Source organism: Balaenoptera borealis (genome assembly GCF_965194805.1).
Source record: "Balaenoptera borealis genome assembly, chromosome: 7".
Classification (NCBI taxonomy): Eukaryota; Metazoa; Chordata; class Mammalia; order Artiodactyla; family Balaenopteridae; genus Balaenoptera; species Balaenoptera borealis.
The window spans coordinates 83,917,706-83,936,946 of NC_138864.1; the positions used below are offsets into that span (position 1 = coordinate 83,917,706).

The 19,241-nt window shown below is 51.0% G+C and overlaps 1 protein-coding gene across 1 annotated transcript; it reads right to left on the bottom strand.

Moving 5' to 3' along the window:
• Nucleotides 1-4,320: 4,320 nt before the first annotated feature.
• Nucleotides 4,321-13,771, bottom strand: INMT (indolethylamine N-methyltransferase). Its single transcript, XM_082398777.1, is given in 4 exon segments — nucleotides 4,321-4,961; nucleotides 4,963-4,996; nucleotides 7,017-7,221; nucleotides 8,747-13,771. Coding segments are annotated over 4 exon segments (789 nt in total). The 5' UTR covers nucleotides 8,901-13,771; the 3' UTR covers nucleotides 4,321-4,565.
• Nucleotides 13,772-19,241: the final 5,470 nt, after the last annotated feature.

The following is a 19,241-nucleotide window of genomic DNA, read 5'->3' on the forward strand; positions in this document are numbered from 1 at the left end:
AGGAGGGAGAATGTGCTCTGTGTGGGGAGGCGGGGACCCCCAACCACTGAGCTGAGACAGGAGGGTGAGGAAGGCCGGAGAGGAGGCTGCTGGGAAGGAGGCCTGCTCCCCCCCCTCTGCCCTTCCTCCCCCCCAGCACCCTGTCTTCATCTCTGCATTTCTAAATCAGGGCTTTTCAGGTTGTAATGCATGAGAAGCCCCTGGGGATCTTGTTAAAGTGCAGGTCTGCTTCAGAAGGTCGGGGCTGGGATCGGAGAGTCTGCATTTCTAGCAAGCTCCCTCCGATGCCCATCCTGCTGCCCAGAGTCTGCGGGTGGGGGAGCCCTGACCCTTCTCGGGCTGGGACGTCCAGGTTCAGGGAAGGGCTTGGCTGGTGGTGAGGAGAGAGGGAGAGAAAAAAGGGTCACTCCTGGGCTCAGGGGGCCCCATGGCTGTTCTCTCCTGGGACACTCAGCTGACCCTCCTGGCTTCTGGGGAGGAGTAAGCTACAGAGTATCACATCCCCTCACAGGGATCTCAGAACTGATGTTTAAGCATCTTTGGGTACCATTTCAGATGAGGAGCGTGATGCCAGGGGAAAGAAAGTTCTTGCCAAAGGTCAGCAAGTGAGTGAACAGAGCCAGGACTGGACACCAGGGCCCCTGACTCTTGCCTTCATGCAGGCAGCATTTATCAAACCCCTCCTGTGTGGCAGGCCTTGTGTGCTCCAAGGAGTTCATTGGCTGGTGGAGAAGATAAAAAACAGGCACAAAACAGCAGATATGGAGGCTGGGACCGGTCAGGAATGCATGGCAGAATTGAAGTGAGGATAATATAGCTGGGTTCAGGCAGCGATGGGGTTGAGAGCAGTTGGGTGGATTTGAAGAGTTGTTTAGGAGGTAACATGAAGAGGCCTGGGTGAGCCAGGGTGACAACCGATGGTGAGAGAGGAAGGAGGTTGGGATGGGTGAGGGCATGGGCGGAAGTGTCCTCACTGGGGTGGGGACGGGGGAGGAGGAGCAGGGATGGGGGATGGGGACTTTGCCTTTGCACCTGCTGAGTTAGAGGGGCTGAGGTCTGGCAAGTGGAGGTGGCTGGACACTGTAGTCGGGAGGGCAGGAGAGCAAGTGGGGCTAAAATACAGAGAGTTGCTCTGTGGATGAACTTCTAGAAGGAATGAGTGACTCTTGGATGCTCCCAGTGACATATTAGTAGAGGCAGCACAGAGCGATCTGGCTTTGCTGATTCAGAAGGCTTTTGTGAATCATTCAATACCCCAGGTCTGAAGGATGTGGTCCATCGGGGGTCATTGCTTTGCTTTGCACTTGGACCACTTTATTGTGTTCCTCAGTTCCCCTCCCCCAGCTAGCACGGGCCCAGGCTGGGGGGACGAGAGGAGGTCCCCCTGTCTGTAGTCTTGTTTCCCAGACTGCTTCTGGGATTAGCAGCAGAGGCATCACCTGGGGACACGTTAGAAATGCAAATTCTCAGCCCATCTCAGACCTATCAACTCAGAATATGCATTTTATTAGAGCCCCAGGTGGTTCATGAGCAGCGGCCCAGGTGAGTAGTTCTCCATCTGGGTTTTACACTCGAATCCCCGGGAGAGTGTTATGAAATACCACGGCCTGGGTCCCTCAACCCAGAGCTTCTGATGTAGTTGGTCTGGGGGGAGTTCCCAGGCTGCAGGAAGGTTCCAGCTCCCTGGGTGGCTCCATGCGTATCCAGGGTGAGAACCCCAGCCCAAGCCCCCAGCCTTCTTTGAGGGACTCGTGCTGGGAACGTTGAAGGGCAGTGCCTTTGTGGAAGCCACTTTGCATCTTTGGTCCTTATGTTAATCCACCCCGTCCCCTCTGCCTCTTAGGAGCTCAGAGGAGGGCAGGTGATGTGGAGGGTTGAGGGGTGTCTTAGCCGTGAAGGGCTGGCTGGCAGGCATCTAGTTATTTGAAACACATGCCGACCTCAGCAGCAGCAAATCCTGCTGAGTGAGGAGTCTGGGGGCTCCCTCAGTCCATTCCCTGAGAACTTCCATCTGGAGGAGAAGGCTGTCAAAGAGCACAGGGAGGAGAGCCCACCAGGCCTGGGTTAGGAGAAGGGGAACCGGGGATGTTTTCTGGGTGCAGTGCTGGGCCTCCTCCCTCTCTCGCCTGGAGCTAGGGGCCAGAAAGTTAGGTGTGCCAACTACAAGGTGTGCCCAGGAACCCTGTTACTCAGGGGGAAAGCAGAAATCAAGATGCATTCCTGAATGCCTTGATCTTCAAAGTATGGCCTTTGGACCAGAAGCATCAGTATAGTTTGAGGCTTGTTGAGAATGCAGAATCTCATGCCCTACTGCACTGGACCTATTGGATCAGAATCCATAGTTTAACAAGCTCCCCAGGTGACTCACATGCACATTAGTTTGCAAAGCCCTAGTCTCCTGGGCCCCAGCTGACATGCAGTGTCCAGGACCCACAGAGACAGCAAGTCCTGGTATCATGGAGGCTCTTTCTGTCCAATGGTTTCCAGGCTCCTCTGAGGGGTCTGGTTATGGCTCTGGGCTCGGTGAGGCCTGGCAGGACCCAACTGAGCCAAAAAGGGGCCCAAGCATGGAATTTTCTTTCCAAGCAAACCCCTGAAATCTGCTCTCCTTGCACGTCTGCCGGCAGCTTTCTGCCCTGCACTGCCCTCTGGTGGTCATGGGGAGCCATTGCCGCCTCACATTGCCCCCTCTCTCCTGTCAGCAGCCCACGTCCCAGCTGACATTGGAAGGAGGAGGACTGTCCTGCTGCTGCCCTCTGCCTTAGGGCTCAGGGACCCCCAAGAACACAATAGAAGCAGTTTGGAAAACACTGGGCTTTAGCAGCAGGTTAGCAAATGGAGGCTGCCCTTTTGTCTGGGTGAAGAGCCCTGGGTCAGCCCTTCTCCCTGTCACTGCTGTGTCCTGGACACCTTGTTGGAAGCTGTCTAGAGCTGGGGCATGGGCTGGAGGAGAGAGGACGGGTTTCTGTAGCGAGGACGTGCAGGTGGGAGGTGGCTGGACGTTCAGGGAGCCCTGCTTGGTGGCTGCAGCCAGGTTGTGGAGAGCCTCGTGGGCCGTTACCTGTTGGGACCTTTTCCCGAGGCCCACGGCTCCAACAGGGCAGGGGCTTGACTGCATTTGCTCTGGGAGACTGCTTGATGGAGCATGGACTAATGTAGACGCTGGGAGCTGTGAGGGGCCCATGCCCTAGGTCAGAGAGCATGAAGGGCTTTGTATGAGCCAGGCTTTGCTGGAGAAAGGCCGACACTCTCCCACATCCCAGAGAGAACATGTCAGCCCAGGGTCAGGAGCTGGCTGGGGTGTGAGCTGGCCGGCTGTGTGGGCAAGGAGTGTCTCGAGAGACACACGACTTCGTGAAGTTTCTTCTAGGGATGTAACCCAGGTCTTCCCAAAGCTCCAAGAGCTTGTTTTCTTGGTCATATGGATGGAGCAGCCTGACTCTCCCTGCCTGGCCTAGTACAGCTGACCACTCCCTGGGGCTCCATCACCTGCCAGGTCCATAGTAACCTCACTTCACAGATATTCTGGGGGAGCTGCCTTGGACCTCTGGTTCCCCTCCTAAGCCCAGGGTACTGGGCCCATGGGGTGACCTCAGGAAGAAAGAATGAGGAGCACAGAGTCCATGGGCTGGGTACAGGCCCCTGCCTCCCCTGGGTTCTCCAGGTCTCACTTTGTACCCTCTCCCGGCAGCTCCACCCCCCATCCAGGTCCATCCTAACCTGGCCCGCGGCTCCGGTTCTGGCTCGGCAGTGGACTCACTGAGCCATCAGGAACCAGTCACCTCTCCTCCCAGATCTTGGTTTTCCCACCCAAGAGGGAATAGAAGTTTGGCCTGGAAATCATCTAGTTCTTGCAGATGCCTTTGGGCTTTGGGAACCTGAGGTCCTGTTCCTCCAGCAGAAGCGCCAGGCTGCCCAGACCAGCCCCACCCTCCAACTTCCAGGGACCAGCCCTGCAAGTCTTTGTCTGAGTGTCTCTTCCTGTTGCACATGATAGACAGGCTCAAAAATCCTGGCCAATTAATGCACCCTGGGCAGCCCTCAACCACGACCCTGGGAGTTGGTGGACAAATGCCCCAACTTCCTGGAGTGGGGCGACTCTGAAGCCCCCCGACAGGTGATCTCCAGTTGCCCACAGTGGTGACGGGCTTGATGACACACCCTTTATTACCTGCCTGTCTGCCTGCCTTCCCTGCTTTCCTTCCCACGCTCCTATTGGTGTTTCCTGGGATCCTCTCTCAGATAAACTATTTGCTTTCAAATCCTTGTCTGAGGGTCTGCTTCGGGGGGGGTGGGGGGAGGAACCAAATTAAGACAGTATCTAGCTGAGCCACTTTATTTTCCTGACTTTTTGGTGCAGTATGAGCCAGAAAAGGGTGTGCGGGACAGATCCCTGGGCTGGGGGCAGGGAGACCCTGCTTTTCACCTGTGATCTTGGGACATAGTAATAAGAATGAAGGGGTAGAGTTCAGCCTGGCCCTGCATTAGGGGGCTGTGGAGTGAGACTCTAAGAAACGCTGGCTCTGACTTCCCTTCTGGGGCAGGCCCTCTCTGCCAGGCTGGCCTCAGGCCCCGGGACCCTTGCGGGCGACCACAAAGCAGATGCCCTCATTGATGCAGTGGGCCTCTGAGTAGCTGACGGGGGAGTACTGGTACCTCAGCACCTGGCAGCCGGCCTCCTGCAAGGCCTTCTCCACCGTCTCCTTCTCCAGGTGGAGCCCAAAGAACTTCTTGGTGCCCACCATGTAGTGCTGGGTGCGCAGGGCTACCGCGGTGGCCAGGTGCCCGCCCGGCTTCAGCAGGCTGACCAGGCCTCGCCCGGCCGCCCAGTAGGCGTCCACGTCATGGCAGGCGCACTCCAGGGCCAGCAGGGTCAGCACACAGTCAACTGGTGGCACCTGGGCGGGCCCCAGTGGGTGTGGCTGGTTCGCGTCACACTTCAGTAACCGGCGTCGCTGTCCTTCGGAGACGGGCCTCCTTCTCCTGCCACTTGCTCCTGTGGAGGAGGGTCATGGAGGTGATGATGAAAGTTATGACAACATCTCTCCACCCCTCACCCTCTATGCAGGGGCTCCCTATGGGCAAGGCCCATAATTTAACCTGTTGAGCAACTCTTTGAGGGAGATCGTATTTCCCCCATTATACAGATGAGGAAACTGAGGCACAGAGAGGTTGAGTGATTTACTCAAGGCTACACAGCTAGTAGGTGACAGGGGATTTGACATTTGATTCTTCCTTCTTCCTCTTTGTCCACTTCCTCCTTCATCTCCTTCTATTTATCTTTCTTCTTGATAATTCAAAATAATTCAATTTTTGATACATTGCCTCATTAATTTTTCAAGTTGTAAAATATATATAACAAAAACTTGCCATTTAAATCACTTTAAATGTACAATTCAGGGGCATTAATTGCATTCACAATGTGTGCAACTATCACTACTGTCTGCTTCCAAAATTTTTTATCACCCCATACTGAAACTTTGTACCCATTAAGCAACATATCCACATGCCTCCTCCCTGCAGCCCTTGACCCTTTAAATGTGCTTTGTTAAACATGTGCTTTCCCATTGCTGGGCCTTGGCTCTTGCTGTCCCCTCTGCCTGACACTCTCGTTCCCCAGATCTGCACATCCTTCCTCCTTCACCTCACCCAGGAAGCTGCTCCAAGGGCTTCTCCTTGGAGAGGGCTCCTCTTACCATCTGCTGTGGACAGAATTGTGCCCCCCCTCATAATCATATGCTGAAACCCTAACATGAATGTGATGGTATTTGGAGATGGAGCCTTTGGCAGGTAATTAGAGGTAGATGAGATCATGAGGATGGGGCCTCTCATGGTGGGATTTGTGCCTTTTAAAAGAAGACACACTAGAGAGCTTGCTGACTTTCCTTTTCCTTCTTGTGAGGACACAACAAGAAGACGGCTGTCTACCAGCCAGGAAAAGGGCCCTTACCAGACCTGATCTTGAACTTCCAGTCTCCAGAACTGTGAGAAATGAATGTCTTTGTTTAAGCCACTGGGTCTATGGCATTTCTATGGCAGCCCGAGGTGATTAAGACACCATTCCACCTAACACAGCACCCCTACCTCTTGTAGGCCTCTACTCAGCTGAAGATTCTTCTCTAGAACACTTGTTTTTCCCTGAATATCTACCTCTCTCTAGCTTGGTTGTGTTGTCTTCCCTACTAGAATGTGAGCTCCTTGGGGCTGAGACTTTGTCTGTTCACTGTAATAGTCCCAGTACCTAGAAGCAGGAGTGACCATGAGAATGCTCTCCGTGAATGATGACAGGAATGAATGAAGCCCAGGCTGGGTTGATGTGGAGACCCTGTGCTTAGAGACCCTCCAGCTCTGTCCCACTTCAGGCTGCCCCTACCTATAACTAGGTCAGAGCCCCATGGCCCAAGGATGGGTCAGGAATTTAAACTCTGATCTTTGTCCTGGCTCTAAGGTGGCCTAGAGGCCACTCTCCATGTCTGGGCCTCAGTTTCCTCAGTTGCAAAATCAGGGCCAGCATCCTGCCTGTCCCCCATGGGGCTCTGGTAGATGGGTTCCCTCTCTGTGAATTGGATGGGGAAGGTGCCTGGAGGGGTCAATGCTGTTGGTCTGTGGGATTTCGTAGGAGTGCTTCAGGGGGATTCCTTGAACCCCATGTCTTCCCATAACAAGTTCCCCTCCAACATTAGGGTTAAGGAGAAGCTGCATCAGAGGAAAGTGAGATCTGTGTGGGCTAGAGCAATCAGGGGAGGCTTCCAGGAGGAGGCGGGACTGAAGCTGGTCCTGCAGGATGGGTGGGATACAAAGTATGGAGAGCCCAGTAGGGCAACCAAAGCTAAGAGCACAGGCAGCTCTGAGGCTGGAGGCAGGACTCACTCAAAGAGAGGGAGGTGCTCTGGGTCAGAGACCCAGGTCAGGAAGAACCTGTAGGGAAGTGGCAGGTGAAGCAGGGTGGCAGGTTCAGGCTCTGGCCTGCGGGTGATGGGGAGACCTCATCTGAGCGGGATGGTGGCCGTGGGTACCTGTCTCCCTCCAGCTCACACACGTATTGCATGGCTGGGGACCAGTCGTAGGCCCCTGGCTCCTTCTTCAGCCACTTCTTCACCTCCCGGGGGTTCTGCTCCGAGTAGTCTGAGGCGATGATCTCCCGGAAGGCTTCACAGGCTGAGAGCAGCTGGTAGATGGTGGAGCCTGGGCCAGTGTTGATCAGTACGACACCTCTCACTCCTGCTGCAGGAGACAGTGTTTTCCAGGTGCGTGGGAGCGGGGGACACCCTACTCCAGGCCCAGCTGTGGTGGATGGAGATGCCAGGCTCTGCCCTGCCCCAGGGCTTGCCAGCAGGGGAGGGTGGCTCACAGGGGACCCGACCCTGCCTTGGGTAGCAGCCAGGCTGTGTGGGGAGTCCAGACCCCCACGCCTGGGGCTCAGGGGGTGACAGCTGGTGGGTGGGGCATAGCCTGGCACACACCACGTCCCCCTGCTGCCCCAAGGGTTGCTACCAGAGGCCTGATAGGACAAGTTCTGCACTTCTGGGCAGGTTTCAGATTGACTTCTTGGTTGGAACTGGTTTATTTCCAACAGTCTTCTGACTTTGGGTTTAAAACAGTGGTGAGAGTGATCCCCCCATGGCCCACTCTCCCACCTCCTCGTTGCAGAAGACAGAGCTTCTGATAAGGGATAAGACCTGAGCCAGTGGGTTCAAAACTGGCTCAGCCAATCAGGGGAGGCAAGGGGATCCGGTGATGAGTTGAGGGGAAGGATCTTTGCCTCAGAGTAGCACTTAGCGCACTGCCCTCTTCTCCCTGCTTCCTCCCTCCTCCACGCTCCATTGAAACACACCTGTCTATTTTTCAAGGGTTAGTGCCGGTCCCTCCTCTAGAAAGTCTCTTCAGATGTCTCTGTGAGCCTTAAGCTTTCTTTCCCCTGTATTTCTGTGGACATTGCTTAATATACCATTCTTGGCACTGATTACATAGTAAGGCAATGTTTGCTGAGTGACTAAGTAACCCCTAATTGTTCAGTACACTCCCTGCCCAACTGTGCATGGCAGCCCTGCGTTAACTGATCTTGAAGTTCGCTGCTGCCACTGACTGGCAGTCTGACCTGGGCTGGCCACCCCCCTCTTTCCCACCTCAGCCTCTCCTTGTGTGCACTGAGGAACCTGGGCGATAATCTCTGCTGATCACCCAGCCTGACGCCCAAGAGCAGGGTTTTGTAAGCTGAGCTGTGGTTTGGCTTTGTGTATCCATGAACTCTCTTAATTCTGAGTAAAAGATTAGGAGTGTGACTCTGTGTGTGTGTGTGTGTGTGTGTGTGTGCGCGCACACCTGTGCACCAGAGCTTTCCTCAGATTTTCAAGGGGATTCATGAGCCAAGGCTACAAAGCCCGGCTTTAGGGGAAGACAGGCAGAGATAGTCAGACGCAGGCAGTGTGCTCATGTCTGTTGTCTCATATCCCCCCCCCAGCATGAGCCTGTGAGCCCCACAGCTCAGGAATTACCTTCCCATTTCACAAGGGGAAGAAACTGAGACTGACTGTCATAGACTCAAGCCTGGCTCTTTGGCTTCTAAGGCCAGTGCTTAGGTCCCGCTCAGTGGCTACCCAGCAGAGGTCCTCATGGGTTCACAGGCTGAGCTGCCTTTGCAACATCTTTGGTGAGCAGTGTCCCAGAGGACAGGTCCCCTGCCGCTGGCAGCTCTTCCTGTCAGGTGCAGCCCTGTCTCTCCCTGAGATGGAGACCAGACACTCACCTGAAGAGAAGGTTTCAAAGAGGTTTTTCAGGTTAAATTTCAAGATTTCATTTTCAGCTACGGTGCCTGAATCGAAGGTGTAGTACGTCTTTAAGTAGTTCTGGGAGTCGAACTCTTTCTTGTAGTCCTCTCCTGTGTACAGCTTGCCCTCCATTCTAGCTGGGACCTGGCTGTGTTTCCCATTGCTGCAGTCCTGTTATGTCCACTTTCCTCTCCCTGCCTCTTCCCATCAGGAGTTTCATAATCTCCTTAGACAGACCCTCCTTCCCAGGGAGGAGCTCGGATTCCACATAGTTGGAGTCAGGCCACGATGTTAGCTTTTCTGGCTGGAGTTTATCTGTTTGATAATTATCTCAACACAGAAATGCAACAGGGTGGCCAACATGTGCTCCTGGGGGTTCTCAGTATTTGGCTCCTGAGAGGTGATGTTTTGAATGTATGTACTGCTGGTGAGGGTTAAGGTTGGGAGAGCATGAAGCAGAGGGACAGTGCCACAGAACTAAGAGAGAGACACAGATGGACACAGACACAGAGAGACCAAGCATCTGGAGTAGGTCAAGGATGCTTCCCTCTTTGGGACTGGTGGAAAAATGAGACAAAGAAAGGAAAAACCCGTAGGGTGGAAAACAGGATGCAGACGTGGCTGAGATTTCACTGACTCAGGGCAGTGAGCTTGCTCTTGAAAAGAGTTTGTCCTGAGCTTGGTTAAATGTTTCCCCCTGTCTTCAATCCTGTTTACTCTATTTGCTTAATCAATCCTTTATTTTGCTGAGGGTAAAAGTAAGCTTAACCAGGGCCCCTGAAAGTGTTGGGAAGCCTCTGTTTGCACAAACCGTTTAAAAACTATTGGCATACGTAAACACAACATGTGATTAAATTGCATAGAATTTGTGCACACACACACACACATGCATGCAAACACTCACACACATATGACTACCAGTAAAACTAGGAAAAGATTAATAAGAGCAGTGGGTTGTATCAGTGACAATATCCTGGTTGTGATATTTACTATGTTTTGAAAGATGCCACCATTATGGAAACTGGGTAAAGCATACGTAGATCTCTCTGTATTATTTCTACAGCTGCATGTGAATCTACATGATCTCAAAATAAGAGTTTTATATAAAAAAGTGTTGCCAAATCTCTTTCAAAAATTCATCTAAGATCAGAGATTTCAGGTAGCAAACTCTAGTGTGTTTTGCAAATGGGCAATTCTGGGGCCCTGGCCTGTAATATGCGCCAGGTGTGTCCCCCACCCTCGTTCGCTGCCGTCTTCACAACAATCAGTAGAGAGGATCTTGAGACCCTCCCCCCTCCTGTTGGAGATGAGGAGGATGAGGGTGACGGGCCTTTTCCCAAGGGGGTCCTGGCAGCAAGTCTAGGTCTAGGTACAGATTGAAGGCCCATGTCCAAAGCCAAAATAAAGACCAGCTCCAAACCTTGTTCTCTCCCCATCATACTACACAGTCTATCCAGGTCCCTTAGCTGTGCTGCTCAAACTAGTGTGCCTGGGAATAGCCTGGGGACCCGGCTAAATGCAGATTCTGGTTCCCAGGTGATACTGAGGCCGCTGTGATGTGAGCCGCACAGCCCCAAGTCCTACCACCCAGAATCAACATTTATTTTTCAGGTTTTTGAGTTTCAACAGAATAGAAACTCTATTTTATTGTTTTCAGTGCAAATTTCCCCCTCTTCTGATATTACTAGAACCTGTACTTGTGGTATTTCCACTCAGGGAGAAAAGGGTCGATTATATAATAAATGGTGATGGCACAACTGCCTGTCCAGGTGGAAGAAAATAAAGTTAGACCTCTCTCCAGTTTGTAAAAAGGAATGTTATATTCAGACTAAATTAACATAAATTCTAGGCGGATTAAAATCATTGGTGACACTGAGTGTATCATATTTGTCCCAGGGTTTCTTATTATCAGTGTGTCCCCAGACACGTGCACCTGCAGTGGTTTCGCAGGGCCGTAGAGTCACCGTGTGTGCCCCCCATGCCTGCTTGGTTGTCCCAGCACGGGGTCAGCATCCCTTCTCTGTATCACTCTAAATGAGCTGGTAATGTCAGTTTTTAGTGCTGCCTAATAAACAGTACACAGAGGTCCAATTAAGCTTGACTTAATTGCTCCCCAAGTGGTTGACAGGTAAGAGACTTAACAGGTGTTCATTGTTACAAATAATCTTATAATTAATATCCTCGTGCAATAAGCTTCTTCTGTATTTTGGATTCTGGCTTTGGGCTGGATTCCTAGACATAAGATTAATGGATCAATTTTTTAAAACTTTTCGTACAAATAATTTAGGTAAATACTTGCCAAATTATTTTTCTAAGGAAAACAATGCTTTTGCTGTTTATTGTTGCAGGACAAATATTTAATTTTTCTTTAATAAAATGTGCTAAATTATTTTTCCTTTGAGCTTGTTTCTATCTAAGCTTTGAAAATTCTTCCATGTCCAGAGATCTGATAGCTATCCAATTGTGATAGCTTCTGTGATGGTTTTAAAAAGATACTTAGCCTTTATTTTGGTGTTCGGTATGAGATGAGGCTCTGTGTGCCTGCTTACGACTCACCAGAGAAAAGTCTTGTTTACCCCTGCAAGTTCTGGAATCATTTCTTCACCCCACAGGCTCATGTGGGAAGAAAGATAACAGGGGTATCAGAGCGGGAGATGCTGAGATGATAGTTTTCCTAATCTGGAGAATGAGATTGATTCTTTTCTCAGCTGGTCGACTCTTAAGCAGTTTATTTTCTTGATAGCTTGAGAATGTGCTCCTGTGTTTGAAATTAAGGCAGAAGTCTTCTTAAATGGAAATTTCCCTGAGTTATTCAAAAGTCACAGTATAGAAGGATGTTTAAGATGATGCAGACATTCTTAAAAGGGACTGAGACAGCCCTGGCATCAACAAAATATTGTCAAATTGATGAAGGCAAACCTTAGGACAGTGGTTCTCTCCCAGGGGTGACTTTGCCTCCCTCGGGTCATCTGGCCAAGTCTAGAGACATGTTTGGTTGTCACAGTAGAGACTGGGTTCTACTGACATCTGGTGGGTAGAGGCCAGGGATGCTGCCAGAGATCCTCCAATGCACAGTTGGGTCCCCCACCCCAATAAGGAATTATCTGGCCTGAAATGTCAGTGGAGCTGAGATTGAGAAACCCTTCTTTAGAACACATCCATAAAAGACTTGACTTTGAGCAGATTACCCTAGTGCTGTGAAGGCCCCTGGCTAGGCCAGAGTCAAGATGTGTGTTGGGATGGAGAGGGTGGAACTGGTGGAGAGGTGGTGAAGGCCAGAGGGTAGAGGCTCTGGAATGCCAGGGGGGTTGGATCCATTCCTTTGGGCAGCAGGAGTCACTGGAGGCCCTGAGTTGAGGTGGGCCTCGTCTGTCCATTCAAGGACATCCAATTGCAGCAGAATGAATGAAAGGGTGGTCTCCCCTCACCCCACCTGGGCAGACCCCTGGATGCCCACATCCCACTGCTGGGGTTCTGGGTTCATAGATGTCCTCAGTTCAATTCTGGAAATGTTAATAGATGCTAAGCTGGGCATCTTCTATGTGTCTCTCACTATCCACTCTCCATCCTTCTCCATCTCTTGTGAGCCCCAGAAGGCTGACTCATGTGGACTATATTAGTGGCTCCCTTGCCCTCTGGATTTCTACTGGATTTTGCAGGATATTGTGGGGAGGTAGGAGAGGGAGTCTGGGTATTTATTCTTCAGCTCCTTTGCTGTCGGCACCTGCAGGAGGTCCTCTCCGTACAGCTCTGTCTCAGCTCTAGGATAATGGCTCCTCCCTGCTACTCACCCTGGAGTACTGTGATGGTTAATTTTGTGTGTCCAATTAGCTGAGCCCTGGTGCTCAGGTATGTGGTCAGAAATTATCCTGGATGTTTCTGGGAGGGTGTTTTTGGATGAGATTAACATTTAAATTGGTGGACTTTGAGTAAAGCAGATTGCCCTCCATAATGTGGGTGGGCCTCATCCAATCAGCTGAAATCCTGAATAGAACAAAAGACTGACCTCCCCTGAGCAAGAGGGAATTTTGCCAGCAGACGGTTTTCAGACTTGAAGTGGCCATTGAATTGTCTCTTTCTGGTTCTCCAGCCTGATGGTCCACCCTGCAGATTTTGGACTTTGCCTCCATAATACTCCATAATTGTGTGAGCCAACTCCTTAAACTGAACCTCTTTATATATATTTTTTATGTGCACACACACACACACACAGCCTGCTGGTTCTGTTTCTCTGGAGAACCCTAATTAGACTAATTAGATTAGAAAACTGAGTCTGAGAAAGATTAAACAATCGGCCCAATATCTTCCAGCCAGGAGTGTAACCGCTGCCCTCCTGGACAGAGAACAGGAGCCCCAGGCCCTAGTCTGGAGAAGATTCTGGCTGAAGTGTTCAGAGAGGCCATCCTGGGGGTAGGGCCTTTAGGTTCAAGGCCAACTGGGAGCCTCCCGTGCATGTCCAGCCTTGCCTGGATGGCTTCCTGTGGGAGGGTAGACAGGGACAGGCAGCTGGGCTGAGAAGGAGATGACCTGGGAAAATGGCCCAAGGCTGAGTTGAGGGTGGCCTGGAAGCTGCAATGAAGTGTGACTTCCAGCATGTTGCCCGGAGCCTGGGCTTGGGGCCATCTCTCAGCCTGTGGGGTCACACCTGGCCAGGCTGTTCTCCGACCAACCCTCCTGCTCCTCCAGGCCCAGCCGCCTCTTAAACTTCTCCTGCCTCCTCACCAGGACGCTCCCCCGCACTGTTCCCCAATCAGCTGTGCAGAGTGACGTCATGGCCCCGAGAGCCTAGAGGCCATTGCCCAATCACTGTGTCACCAGGGGGAGGACAGTTATGACTGGGAGGCAGGCAGATGCCTTGAGACATTTTACAGATGGTTCAGTTGAGGCCCTTGGAGGCTGAGGGTCCTGCCAGCAGGTTCGGGGCAGGACTGAGACGCCACCCAGCACTACTGACTCCCCGTGTAGGGCTTTTCCCGACCCTCGTTACAGCCATATCCTGACTCGGCCACAATCCCACTGTTGGCCCTTGGCCTTCTCGGGGTCTCTGAGGCCTGTCTGTGCCAGGGCAGGGCTGGGCTTGATGACCTTGAGAGCTCTCCTTGCCCCACCCCAAAGATCCAGGGGCTGACGGAGAGTGCTTGGGAACAGGTGCTGTACTCTCCTCACCGCATTTCCCGCTTTCTGGTCCAGCACGCAGCTCCAGAGCTGTGGGGAGACAGCCCCCACCTGCTGCATAACATCTGCCCAAAGACGGGAGCGGGGCCCAGCCAGCCCCCCACCTGCTGCATAACATCTGCCCAAAGACAGGGGCGGGGCCCAGCCAGCCCCCCACCTCAACCCCCACTCCCTGCAGCCCCTAGAGAAGACCAGGCTTCCACTCCAGCTGGTGGCCTTGGACACCTTTCCCCCATCCCCCATCCAGGTCCCTGGAGAGATGCTCAAGGGGCTGCCAGAAGTGGCCCCTCTGCTCACCGGCCAAAGGTCCTGTGGAGACACTCCAGGTTAAACTTAAGCCTCTCGGCCTTGGACTACAGGCCGCACCTGAAGCCATAGTAGATGGCCAGGTAGTCCCTGGGCAGGAAGTGCTTCTGGTACCATCGGTCCCTGTGAGGCTGCCTTCCCTGGTGGCCCTGGGTGTGTGCCTCCCATGCAACTGTAGAGCACCCACAGACACGGTTTCAGAGTCTTGACTCATTATGTTAAAGACAAGGAAGCTTCTAGACGGTGGAGAATTGGTAAATGTTTCACAACCAGTTCTCAAAAAAGAAAAGCACTGATTTGTGATGACGGCAGTTTCCATGGTGTAAATACTCCCACCATGGTTGATTTCAAGCTCCCAGTGGTTTAACAATCGGCTCAGAAAATTCCTAAAAATTTAGCAGTTGGCTCTCATGAAATGATACACGTCAGTTTGAGTATACCACTGCCTCCAGACTGGGGCTGGCAGATTTGGCAACTAAAAATATAGGATGCTCAGTTAATTGAATTTCAGAGAAACAAAATACATTTTTTTTAGGGTAAGTGTGTTCCCAAAATTGCACAGGACATACTTATCTGAAATAAGTCTTATTTGTTCATCTGAAATTCAAATTTAACTGGGTGTCCTGTATTCTATCTGGCAGCCCTACTCTAGCCCCGAATGGGAAGAGACACAGCCCAGGAATCATGGCTGCTGCTAATACAAAAGGTGCCTTTGTGCAGATACATAAGGTGCCTGTGTGATTTGTTAATTCTATCAGTTTTCTACATTTATTAGTTGACATACAAATGTAAGGACTTCCTTCCTTCCTTTCTCTCTCTCTCTCTCTTTCTTTCCTACAGTAAATATGGACTCACGGATTCTTATTTCTATTCAATGGGTTATGATCTATATTATTGCCATTACTTACTCTGATGCACAGATTTGGCCAGGAGTCCCTTTCAGCTGGCTTGTGTGTTCTTTTGACATGTCCCCATCATTCTTTGAGCACTTCCTTATTAAGTCCTCCTTGTCTGTCACTCTCAACTGAACCTAATGCTAACCAATATAATCAGGCATGGGAGTAAAAGCAAAGGACTGAGGGCTCTAGGCTGCCTTCTTTTGCTCTGGTCCCTGAGACCCATCACATTGCCTGCCAGCACACGAAGTGGTCCATGAAGCAACCACCCCTGAGCCTGAGTTGACCTGGGGAGGTACGGATAGCTACCTGCTCCAAACAGCCTCCTTTGGAGCAAAGGACTCAGGCAGAGAAACCTGGGAGAAAAGAAATCCTACAACAATCTCCAAGTACTGCCTTAAAATTGAGAATGGATCCCCCTGTCTTTAGGGAGACTGGAGTGGAAGGGAAAATCCCAATGACAATCAGCTCAGGAGCATGGCCTTGGAATGTTCAAATAGCCAACCTGGAGCAGGGTGCCCAAGTCAGGCCATCAGAGCAAGAGACCCAGACCTTGCTGTGTACTAAGAGGTCAGAGAAGCAGGGGAAGGGAGAGCAAGAAGCAGAAGATGGAACCTTATGAAGAGCAGGAGGCCTCCCCAGGGCAGTTTTCATGTCAGGGCACACACAAAAATGATAATGTGTATTGGGGTAAATGGAGAAGGCTGCTCATGGCTGTACAGCCTGTGGTCTCTGGCCAGATAGGTTTCAGCCAGCTGCCCTGAGGCCCGAGGAGGTCATGATCTGAGCACACCCACACCGAATTTGCAGCGGGTTGGTGTGGACGCTCCCATGGGGAAGCTCTGGTCTAGCAAACCCTGGAGAGAGGGACCACTGCCTGCAGTTGGGTTTTTACTCATTCCTGGAGGTTTGTATTATTTAGGTTGAAAAGATAAGCTGCTGTAACAAAAGACACCCCCATCCCCACTTACAAAAATAAAAACAAACAAATAAATAAATAAACAAAGCCCAAACCCGATGGAAGTTTACTTCTCTTACTTGTAAGCATCTGAATTCCAGGCCCCCTGGTGACTCCGCTCCATGTAGTCATTCAGGGAACCAGATGCCTTCTGTCTTATTTCTGCCACCCCCTAGGGAGGCATGCTCAAACGTAGGTGAGCATCAGAATTACATAGAGGTCTGGTTTAATACAGATTGCTGGCACCACCCTCAGAGCTTTTTGATTCAGTAGATCTGATGAAAGGACTGAGAGTTTGCATTTCTAACAAATTCTCAGGTGGTGCTGGTGTTTTGGGGGCCACAATTTGAGAATCACTGCCCTAGGGTGTTGTCTTGTGCTTATGGTCACAGCACACACCCATAGGTGCAGCTGTGCTCTGGCTTGCTGGAGAGTGAAGAGTGTGGCAAAGGTGGAACCTAGTCTTAAAGGGCTGGCCCTCTCATTCCCTCTCATTGGTGACCACTTAGTTCCATGGCCACATCCAACTTCAAGAAAAGCTGGGAAATACAGTATGGCTGGGAAGCCACTTGCCCTGCTCCAAATATATTTTCACGAAAGAAGGAAAGAATGGATTCTGTGGGCAATCAGTGGATTTTGCCACAGTGTTTTGGGGGAATTTTCCATTGATTTACTTGGACCAGAATTTTTATGTAGAGTGCTTTCTTAGGGGATATTATATTGTGATTTCCAAAGGGTGACATCATGTTGTTTCAATCAGGAACTACTCGCAAGTTGGGACTGACAGCTGTGTCTGAGGGTCTGAGGTCTGCACTTAATGGTGAAAGCATCAGGATGTGGAGTAACTGTCAGAGACTGCAGTTTTCCCCAGAGAAGAAGGCATCTTTTTTTATCTGGGCAGTGCTAAGGAGCTTTGCTCAAGAATTTTCTCAGGGCCATTTCAGAGTGAGTGTGTAGCAAGGTGGATTGAGGGGGGATGTATTAGTTAGGGTTCTCCAGAGAAACAGAGGTAGTAGTATATATATATATATATAGAGAGAGAGAGAGAGAGAGAGAGAGAGAGAGAGAGAGAGAGAAATCTGCAGGGCAGGCTGGCAGTCTGGAGACCCAGGGAAGAACTAACGTTGCAGCTTGAGACAAAGGCAGTCTGGAGACAGAATGCCATCTTTCCTGAGGGGCCTCCGTCTTTTCCTCTTAAGGCCTTCCATGGATTGGATGAGGCCCAACCCATTATGGAGGGTAATATTCTTTACTCAAAGTTGACTGATTTAAACGGTAATCTTATCTAAAAAAATACCTTCAGAGCAACATCTAGACTGATGTTCAACCAAATATCTGGGTACCATGGCCTAGCCAAATTGGCACATGAAATTAACCATCACAGATGTGGAAGAGAATGACACATACTCCTTGATTAAAGTAGCCACATGCTCAAAATTTCATTGGATGCCTCTGCTGTCCCCTCACCCTGTGCCTGGATGGTCACACTACGCAGGCCTGCCTGAATGGCCCTGCTGCACATACCTGCACAGCCCGCTGGACCCCATCACTCCTGGAAGTGAGAGGGTCTGGAATGCTGTGGGCGTGAAAGGCTGAGACCCTCACCGGGGCTTTGGCTGCCCCACGGCACCCTGCTCGAGCCAGGCTGGGGCCCGGGTCTTCCCTCCCTCTGCAGTCTCACGTTGGTAGCCTTGGGGAGTAGAGACTGGGAGGTGAGATTGGGAGGTGGCCAGTTCCTTCATGTTGCCAAGGACAGTGGCCTGGGCTGGGCCCCTTGTCCTGACCTCTGGGAGTGGTGGCCGGAACAGTTGGGAAAGACTGAGGGTCACATCATTAAAGGACTTTCATAACGTCCTTCCAACCCAGCTGGTCCGGACATGCTGCACCTTGTCAGACCCGTGCTCCCACCTCCCTGAGCCTGGAAAGCAGGTCCCTGGGGAGGACATGGTCATGGGGACAAGCATGTGTGCTTCTGTTCTCTGGAAACTTCTGACTCAGGGAAATGCCCAGCCCTGCCCTCAAGGGGCTCTAAGTTGGAAGGGGATCCATTCAGTCAGCTCCCTCTCTGGAGCATTCTGGAGGAGGCACTACATGACCTTGAACTCTCACAAAACAATGCAGCAGGCCTACCTCCCTGTTGCAAGACCCATACCATGCCTGCTGCACCCTGCTGCCAGCGCCCAACGGCGTACTGGGCAGAATCAGGGACCCCATAAACTTCTATGGTTAGACTCACACAAACGCAGGCGCTCACTCTCAGATGCATAGAGCCTCTGCTGCACAGTGATATATATGATTTTATACACGTGCATGCACACATGCCCGCAGAACCCTTTCTGTGTTCTAAGACATCTAAATTGTCCCTCCAAGGTAAAGTCCACTGAATGTCCCTCTGCCCCCGTTTCCTCCCCCACTTCCTCTGGACCTCAGGGGCATTGAATCAATTAATAATACGCCTTGGTTCATGACATCTTCTCATCACTGGTCCCTGCAAGGCCATCTTTTATTAACTAATGAACCAATAGAAATACTATAGCAAACACTTATGAAACAAATGTCCCCATGACACCCAGAACACTGACAATTACTTATACTTACCCTTGTGGCTCTCCCCTACCCAGCGCCCTTGCCTCCCACTCCCGAGGCAGCTGCTCTCCTGAATCATGTGGTCCTCATTCCCTTGCTTTTATTTTTGAAATGCTATGCTGAATCTATGTTTCCTACAAATTATGATTTTTTGGTTTACTTTGTTTTAGGTTTACATGGAGATCTGCTGTATGTCATCTTTTGGGGGTTAACTTTTTCTTTCACAATTCCATTGCTAAGCCCAGTGAGTTAGTAGTCCATTGAATTTCTGAGTAAGCAAATGAAATGATTGCCCATCACTAGTGAGGCCAACGCTCATCTTGGCTAAGGCTGGTTTTAGGCTAGCGTGTGGGGTGGAGATACTGTGTTTGCATGCTCTATAAACTCTGGTTTATTTAGTGGCTCCAGGGGTGGATCCCCATTTTATGGAACTTGGACAAGCATTAAAAAATGATTATAGGTATTTATAATGGTTGGGTCTTTATTTTGATGATGTTTTTGTCCCATGTCTGCATGTTCATTGTAAGGAGTCATTTTTGAGGACCACCACCA